Raw genomic sequence first — 8,426 nt, 5'->3', positions numbered from 1 at the left:
TAGATTTTGGGATTGCTTGATTTGTTCAATTGTGTCCCTCTTATCTATTTGGTATTGCATGCTTTAATTATAGTTTTATGGTTAAATTGTCGGCATTCCAACAAATTAAAATAAGCCAACTATAACATTTTGATGAAGTAGCCATGATTATAGTCTTTCGTAAGAATCCCTTCAATTAATTTTTCACGGACAAAAAGATATGATATACAAGATTGAACAGAAGATGAACAATCGTTTATACGACTATCAAGCAAAATGATTCAAGTTTAAGTAGAATTTTCAGTGTTGTCTTTCAAGTTTAAGTAGAGCTTTCAAGATATGATATACAAACATACCCCATGAAATCGTTTAAGTAGAACTTTCAATGTAGTCTTTCAGGTTTAAGTAGAACTTTCAAGATATAACATACAAAATGTACCTCATGAAATCATTTAAGTAGAACTTTCAAGGATTGAAAGATAAAACTATGCTTCAAGTTTGTTAGTACGTAATTCGTCATTAACCTCACGAGTTTAATTCTCTATTTTCTATAATCTCATTCAGTTATATCCATCCAGCATGTCAAATAAATTTTACAAAATCTACGAACTTATATTTTCCTCATCATTGTTAGGTTTTACGAGATATAAACTGTTCCAACCATCACCTTAATTACCAACCGGACCCCTACAAATATAATCCACACAAATACAATCACCAAAATATTTGGGCAATTCTCTAGTCATTGTCATTATTAAAGAGGGTAATAATGTCAATAAATAGACCGATAATGATTGGTCATTATATGGTCAAGACCCGTGTCATTCCCGCTTCTACCTCCTCAATTTCAGTTTTTCATTTTCCTGCCTTTTCTTTATGCAACCCCCCACCCCACCCCACCAAAACCAATTTAAGAAATAATTAATTATTATAAAATAGTAAATTAAAAAATAAAACAAAAGAAAAGTTTGCCCTTTACCGCAACTGGCGTATAAAAGGGTGCAAAAACAAAAAACAATGAAAGAGAAAATCAGAAAGACTAGTTCCATGATAAATAAAAAACGCTCAAATATATGAATCTTAACGAGTAATATAAAAAATAACAAATTAACAAGAGAACTAAATAAAAAATAAGCGAAAAAAAAGAATCAACAACTAGTAGTTTCGTATATCCATCGTAATACTATTTTCTATTAATTCTTTTTAGTTAAGATCTATTATCCTTAAATTACCATTTCTTCAGCTTAGTTGTCTCACCACTATGATTGCTGATACTAACTATATTGCCTTAGAACAGTTAACACACACATTATACTAAACAAAAGGATGATGAGTCCAATGCTAATTTTTCCACTAGTTAAGAGATGGTATTTGTTCATGTTTCATAAAAAATTACTAATATATTCATTTTTCTTTCTGGTAAAAAATATGAAGAATTCAAAATATTCGATATGCAATTTGAATTAGAAATTAATGCACACAAAAAGGGGAAGAAGAAGAAGAAGAAGAAGAGGAGGAGGAGGAGGAGAGAGGGTAATATTGGGAATGCAATATGCGCGGCGGATGTGAGAAACAGTAACCGCACATGACGACGTAAACATCCAACTTATAAGTAATTATTACCACTTTTTGATTATTACCACCAAATCACTTCTAACAGGTCAAACATTGTACAGAGATAGATACATACAACTAAACCAGATTATACATATGGAGAGAGAAACAAGAAGAAAGTGAAAAACTCAAAGTTGAAAAAAGGGCTTTAGAGAGAGAGAGAGAGAGAGAGAGACACAGAATGCGTGTGTGTGTCTCCTAGGTGTAGTGTGATTGATGGAGGGGGCAATTAAAAGTAAAGCTGCAGCATTTGGTCTGTGCTATCCTCAACATCTCTTCCTTTTCCAAAGCTCCTCTTGTCTCCTCACCTAAATATTCATTTCATTTTCTTTCTCTGAAACCACCATTGGAGTATTTCTTTCATGCGCCGACCCTTTTCATTTCTCTTGCAGGAAAGTCTTTTTCCTTTAGGTTTTGAAAGAAAAAGTACTTTTTAGCTGTTTTTCATCCAGTTTTGAAAATCAAATTTCGGGTCTTCTGTTTGTTGTTGCTCTGATTTTTCTCCGGCGAAATGAAACTGTGGTGAAAAACTCCTGCAACTGAAAATAAAGTTTCCGGCATGTGATTCTAAAGAAAAATGAAGGCCACCGTCGCCGGAGCTCAACCGGCGAACACAACCTCTAACCCATCTGAAGGTCACTATTTTTAGCAACTCTCAATCTGTATCTATATTGTATTTATATGCATTTTTGTTGATTTATATGAACAAAATTTGGTCCTTTTCTGTGTACTTTTAGATTCTCAAGTTTATCGAAACAATTAAGAACCTCTAATCACTTGATTTTAAGTTATCTATTTGGATTTGCACGAAAATTTTCACAGGCGAACCGAGGAAGAGCATAAACCCTGAGCTATGGCACGCTTGTGCCGGGCCGCTGGTGAACCTACCGGCCGCTGGAACCCACGTTGTTTACTTCCCTCAAGGCCACAGCGAACAGGTTTTTGTGCTGAACCTCGCGGTTTCAAATTTGATGGTGTCGGTTTTTGCTGAATTTGTGTAGGTTCACATGCATGAGATTCCATTGTTTTTGTATGTATGTAATGTATGAATATATGTATGAATATTTCTATAGAGTGCATCATCCTTGTTATCTTGCGCTGCCAATTGGACTAAATGACTAGATTATGTGAGATGGGAAAATCGAAGTTGGTACAGTTTGAAAATGAGTTGAATTTTTTAGACCAAATCCACACCCCATAATTGGTGATCGATGAGCAATTGTAGGGCGCGGGCTCCACTATCACCTAGACGGGTAAAAGGAGAGAATAGAGGAAAGAAGAAAAGGACAATATATATTGGACAGTGTTAACGTGAGCTGTGGTGCTGAGATCTATTGTATACTGTGAATTGACCGGACATTTGTCAAATTTTGTTGGATATCAACGAAACATGATGTATAATGTATGGGATATTCTTTCGTAATCTATTTTATCTTTGATATTTGTATGGTGGAAAGTTTATTGTTGAATTTTCTTGGAGAATGATAAAGTCGTCTTGATTAATTTGTCTTGTTATTGGTCGCTTCTTGAATATGGATGCAAGTGTATGGTATGGGAGGTTTTTGTTTTGAGAACCAATCATGGTAAAGGATTATATTCATTCTTGAAATTAATACTTATTCTCGAATTTCCAATTTCAGGTTGCTGCATCCATGAAAAAGGATGTCGATGGACAAATCCCAAACTATACAAATCTACCCTCAAAGCTACTATGCTTCCTTCACAATATTACTTTACATGTATGATAGCTCAACTTTCTCTCGCAGGACATGAACTTATATCTTATCTTTCACGTTGACAATAATTGTTATGATTTCTCATTATCTTTTAGGCTGATCCAGAAACAGACGAAGTATATGCTCAGATGACGCTCCAACCAGTTCCCTCCGTATGTATTAGCCTTAATGGAAGAATATTCATATCCTCGTGTTTGAAAATGTAAAACTGACTCTATTCACATTTAATATGCAGTTTGACAAGGATGCATTATTGAGATCGGATCTATCGATGAAAACAAATAAACCACAACCAGAATTTTTCTGTAAAACCTTGACTGCAAGTGATACAAGCACTCATGGTGGTTTTTCAGTACCTCGCCGTTCAGCAGAAAAAACTTTCCCCGCTCTGGTATGTTAGACAATCCCATTCTTTCACCTCATGCGCCTTTTGTCGACTCCTGCATTATATCTTGCATTGATTATCAAATTTTAGGACTTCACAATGCAACCACCTGCTCAAGAGCTTGTGGCAAGAGATTTGCATGACAATTCATGGACGTTTCGTCATATTTTCCGGGGTAAATTCTCAAGGCTATAATAATAATTATTCCCCACAGTTACTTCTTTTAACTTTTTATGGTTCCAATTCCCATCTCTCAGGACAACCAAAGCGCCACTTGCTAACGACCGGGTGGAGCCTTTTTGTAAGCGGAAAGAGATTGTTTGCAGGTGACTCGATTTTATTTATCAGGTATGATGTAACTTGTCAGAAATTTTTGCTTATCGATTAACATCCAATCAATTATCTCAGCGCTATACTTTTTTCTTGTGGATAGAGATGAAAAGCAGCAGCTTCTTTTAGGCATAAGACGGGCTAACAGACAACCAACCAACTTATCATCGTCTATGTTATCAAGCGATAGTATGCATATTGGAATTCTAGCGGCAGCTGCCCATGCTGCTACGAACAATAGCCCTTTCATCGTGTTTTACAATCCAAGGTCGTTATTGAATTTTCTTTATTTCTATGCTATGTTTGTTCTAGAACAATCTTTTTTCATGAAGAATCTTTACATATTGGAACAGGGCAAGTCCTTCAGAATTTGTTATCCCGTTGGCCAAGTACTACAAAGCTGTTTGCAGTAACCAAATATCTCTTGGCATGCGCTTTCGCATGATGTTTGAAACTGAAGATTCGAGTACAAGAAGGTATGAGGAATCAAAATTTGTGGACTGTCGTCGTGTTGTTTGACTCAAACTGATCGAATATGATTTTTGCAGATATATGGGTACAATAACTGGTATTAGTGACCTAGATCCTGTTAGATGGAAGAACTCCCAATGGCGTAATTTGCAGGTTCGTGAAATATGCACTCACTTTTCCTTTATACTTTTATCGCTAGTGTTTCGAGTTGATAATTCGACCAACACATCATATTTTATGAGCAGGTTGGTTGGGACGAGTCGGCTGCTGGGGAAAAGCGTAATCGTGTCTCCAGTTGGGAGATTGAACCTGTAACTACTCCATTTTTTATTTGCTCGCCTACACCTTTCTTCCATTCTAAGCGGCCAAGGCAACCAGGAATGGCAGGTAACACAGGAGGAAAGATAATAACCAATTACATTTCTCTCTTCTGTTTTAAAATATTGATTATGTTTCTCCTTGCAGATGACGACTCGTCTGATCTAGATAATCTAATCAGAAGATCAATGCCATGGATTGGGGAAGACTATGGGATGAAGGATCCCCAAGCTATACCTGGTCTGAGCTTAGTCCAATGGATGAACATGCAGCAAAATGCTTCTCTGGCTAACTCTATGCAGCCTAACTATTTAAATCCCTCGTCGAGATCTGTTATGCAAAACATTTCTGGTGCAGATCTTTCTCGTCAGTTAGCTTTGCCAGCATCACTTTCTCAGCTAAACAACTTACAGTTCAATACTCAAAGGCTGGCCCAACCCATACATCAACTAGATCAGTTCCAAAAGCTGTCGACCGCCACATTGAACCCGTTGGACTCTACTCTACAGCCACAGCAACAGTTAACGGACACTAGACAACCATCTGGACAAAATTTAATCAATCAAACTTCACCTACAAGCCAAGTTCAGGCCCAACTTTTGCATATGCAGAGTCCTACCCAAGCTCAGAATGTCATTCAACAATCTCTCGTAAATCATCAGCTTCATGGAAATCTTCCGCAAAATCTGAACCAGCAGCAAAATTTCATGTCGTCCCATACGGATCATATAAGCCAACAGTTGCACGTGCCTGAAAATCAAATTCAAATTCAACTTCTGCAGAAGCTTCATCAGCAACAACCACCACTTCAAGCGCAGCAATCTTCCATTCAACAGCCTCCTTCCCAACTAATTCAATTCCAGGACCAGCAGAAGCAGCTTTCAGATGTTTCTCAGAACTTCTGTACGTCTGTGTTGACTAGCCAAATGCTCGATGGATCTCAAGCAACATCCTCTTCGCTCCCTCAGTCACATGTTATACCCCAGCAGATGACAAGAAGTAATAGTCAAACTAATATTCGATTCGCCCATCCACCTCAACAACAGAAACTACGACATCAACAATCTGGAATACTATCAGAAATTCCTGGACAAATGGGGAGCAAGTTAAACCCGATGAACAATCAGCTGTCGACTGGTGGAATAATCAATTGCCAGTCTGTAGTGACCGATGAAGCTCCATCTTGTTCCACTTCACCATCCACGAACAACTGTTCGAGTGCAATTCAGTCCATAATGACTGGCAGAAGCAATCAAAGTATAACACCGGGGGACGAGATAGCTCAGTCTTCTACTGGTTTGTTGAGTTCAAGTAATAATTTAGGGACAATCTCTTCAAATGGTAACCTAGTTAAAGATTTGCAGCAAAAACCCAATATTAAGCCTTCGTTGAGCATATCCAAAAGTCAGAACCTTGGATTTTTTGCATCACAACAGTATCTCAATGCTGGTGGAACCCAGATCGATTATTTTGATAGTTCATCTTCGGCTACATCAGTTCTCTCACAGAATGACGTCCAGACACAACAAAACAACAACTTAATGTCATTCAATTCTCAGTCAATGATGTTTATAGATGCAAGTCATGACAAAGTTCAGGGTGATCCAAGGAACAGTTTTCCTCTAACAGCGAACATTGACAACCAATTAGGGATGCCCATGATGCCGGATTCATTGATCACAAAAGGTATGGAGAGATTGGGTAAGGACTTCTCGAATGGTCTCACATCAGGAGGAGATATGCTTTCCAACGTTGTGAACCCCAAGGAAACTCAACCCGAACTCTCATCGGCAATGGTTTCCCAGTCATTTGGAGTTCCTGATATGACATTCAATTCAAATGATTCCACGACAAATGACAGCAGCTTCATGAATGGAGGTGCTTGGACTCCAGCACAGATGCCACGGTTACGAACATATACAAAGGTTTGTTTTTATAAAGAAGCATCTGTTTATCTGCCTCAGGTTATCTTTTCATTTATGTTCTGCGACCTGAATTACCAAGAATGTTATTGAAGGTATACAAGCGTGGAGCCGTTGGAAGGTCAATCGATATAACGCGTTACTCGGGCTATGAAGAGCTCAAACAGGATCTAGCTCGTAGATTTGGTATAGAGGGACAATTGGAGGACCGTCAAAGAATTGGTTGGAAACTTGTTTACGTGGATCATGAGAATGATGTCCTGTTAGTTGGGGACGATCCTTGGGAGTAAGTCTTCAAACACACAATTCTGTATTGCCTTTCCATTCGGTTGTAAAATCCCCACCTTGATTTGTATATTTATGTAGTCACTTGTTGCACACAGGGTATTTGTGAACTACGTTCGTTGCATCAAGATTCTTTCTCCTCGAGAAGTCCAACAAATGAGCTTGGACGGAGATTTCGGGAACAGTGTTATTCAGAATCGAGCTTGTAGCAGCTCTAATAATGGTGTAAATTAGCTCGTTCATGTTAATTTTTAGTAATTCTTCTTCCGTGTTGGAAGCTTATCATTGATATCCATAGAAGTTGCTCTCTAGTATAACATATTTTTGCCATTCAGGATCAAGGTATAGAACTTCAACTGGATAAATACAAGCTTAGAAGTAGTATTTTCATTCTTTTGGTTACTAATATAGAAGATTCTTCAATGCAAAGAGAGCTACAAGAGCAAGAGCTGTAATCTGTATGTATGTAGTTTCTGAGTGTATAAAAATGTTTAGAATCAACCTTTTAATGAAGTCTTTAGCTGAAGATTCGTGGATCTTTACGTTGTTTGCCATACTCGACTAGATAGTATTAAACAAGTTGCTCTCTATTATAACATATTTTTGCCATTTTCAGGTTGATTGGATCAATATAAAGCTTAAAAGTAATAATTTCCTTTTTTTGGTTGCTAATATAGAAGATTGTTCATTGCAAAGAAAGCTGCAAAAGTTAAGAGCTTGTAATCTGTATGTCTATAGTTTCTGAGGTATAAAATGTTTAGATTCAATCTTTAGTTGAAGATCAGTGGATCTTTACACAATTTGGTATACTCGACTAAATAGTATTAAACAAATATTAAGAAGAAAAAAATAACAAATTCAAGAAATTGTAATTTGTTATGCTAAATATAGTTGTTAAATGACGGGATGACAATTTGCCCCGACTACAGTCCCTATTCCTACTATGACTAAAAGGACAAATTATGCCTTCCATCTTTGCTCTACAGGGAACGCTCAATAGTTCGAAGTGCTCTTCAAACTCGTTAGTTCATCATAAAAAAAACTGCAGCCGTTACCTGGTTGTCAATTACACCAATTGCCGTAAATCCTCCACGATGTGCCCCAGGTTTTTAAATTGTGAAAAAAAAAGGGCAGCCCTGTCTAAGGCAAGGCGGGGCGGGGGTGCCCCCGAACCCGTCCCATTGCCATCAATAATAGAATATTCAATGATATATTAGTGGCAATTTTATAAAATTGTAGTATTCAACAAAGTTAAATTTTGTGGCGAGAAATGTATCTTTATTTTTAGTAGGTATGAGAAGATTAATCTTTAATCCTAATGGGGTGGCAGCGTGGTGAAATTAAAATATTCTCATTTTTATTATTATTATTATTATTATTATTATT

At 37.2% G+C, this 8,426-nt stretch overlaps 1 protein-coding gene across 2 annotated transcripts; it reads left to right on the top strand.

Annotated features, from left to right (window-relative positions):
* Nucleotides 1-1,745: 1,745 nt before the first annotated feature.
* Nucleotides 1,746-7,578, top strand: LOC111404210 (auxin response factor 19-like). Of its 2 annotated transcripts, XM_023032987.1 has the most exons (14): nucleotides 1,746-2,228; nucleotides 2,416-2,531; nucleotides 3,234-3,332; nucleotides 3,425-3,481; nucleotides 3,565-3,720; nucleotides 3,805-3,889; nucleotides 3,972-4,062; nucleotides 4,148-4,312; nucleotides 4,398-4,520; nucleotides 4,593-4,668; nucleotides 4,761-4,902; nucleotides 4,981-6,758; nucleotides 6,851-7,041; nucleotides 7,139-7,578. In XM_023032987.1, exons 1-14 carry the CDS (start codon nucleotides 2,171-2,173, stop codon nucleotides 7,272-7,274), a joined length of 3,273 nt encoding a protein of 1,090 aa, XP_022888755.1. In that variant the 5' UTR covers nucleotides 1,746-2,170; the 3' UTR covers nucleotides 7,275-7,578. The 2 variants fall into 2 exon arrangements, with proteins under 2 accessions (XP_022888755.1, XP_022888756.1); XM_023032988.1 differs by lacking the exon at nucleotides 1,746-2,228 and having other exon boundaries at nucleotides 2,520-2,590.
* Nucleotides 7,579-8,426: the final 848 nt, after the last annotated feature.

Source organism: Olea europaea, chromosome 11 (genome assembly GCF_002742605.1).
Source record: "Olea europaea var. sylvestris chromosome 11, O_europaea_v1, whole genome shotgun sequence".
Taxonomy (NCBI): Eukaryota; Viridiplantae; Streptophyta; class Magnoliopsida; order Lamiales; family Oleaceae; genus Olea; species Olea europaea.
Note: the sequence above shows the minus strand (reverse complement) of the source record. Positions and strands in the feature narration are given on the sequence as shown.

Excerpts from the sequence above, each read along its gene's own strand:
- LOC111404210 (XM_023032987.1), top strand. The coding sequence starts at position 2,171 with ATGAAGGCCACCGTCGCCGGAGCTCAACCGGCGAACACAACCTCTAAC. Across the intron at positions 4,521-4,592 it reads GAAGATTCGAGTACAAGAAG|ATATATGGGTACAATAACTG; the intron begins GTATGAGGAATC and ends TGATTTTTGCAG. Across the intron at positions 4,669-4,760 it reads CCCAATGGCGTAATTTGCAG|GTTGGTTGGGACGAGTCGGC; the intron begins GTTCGTGAAATA and ends TTTTATGAGCAG.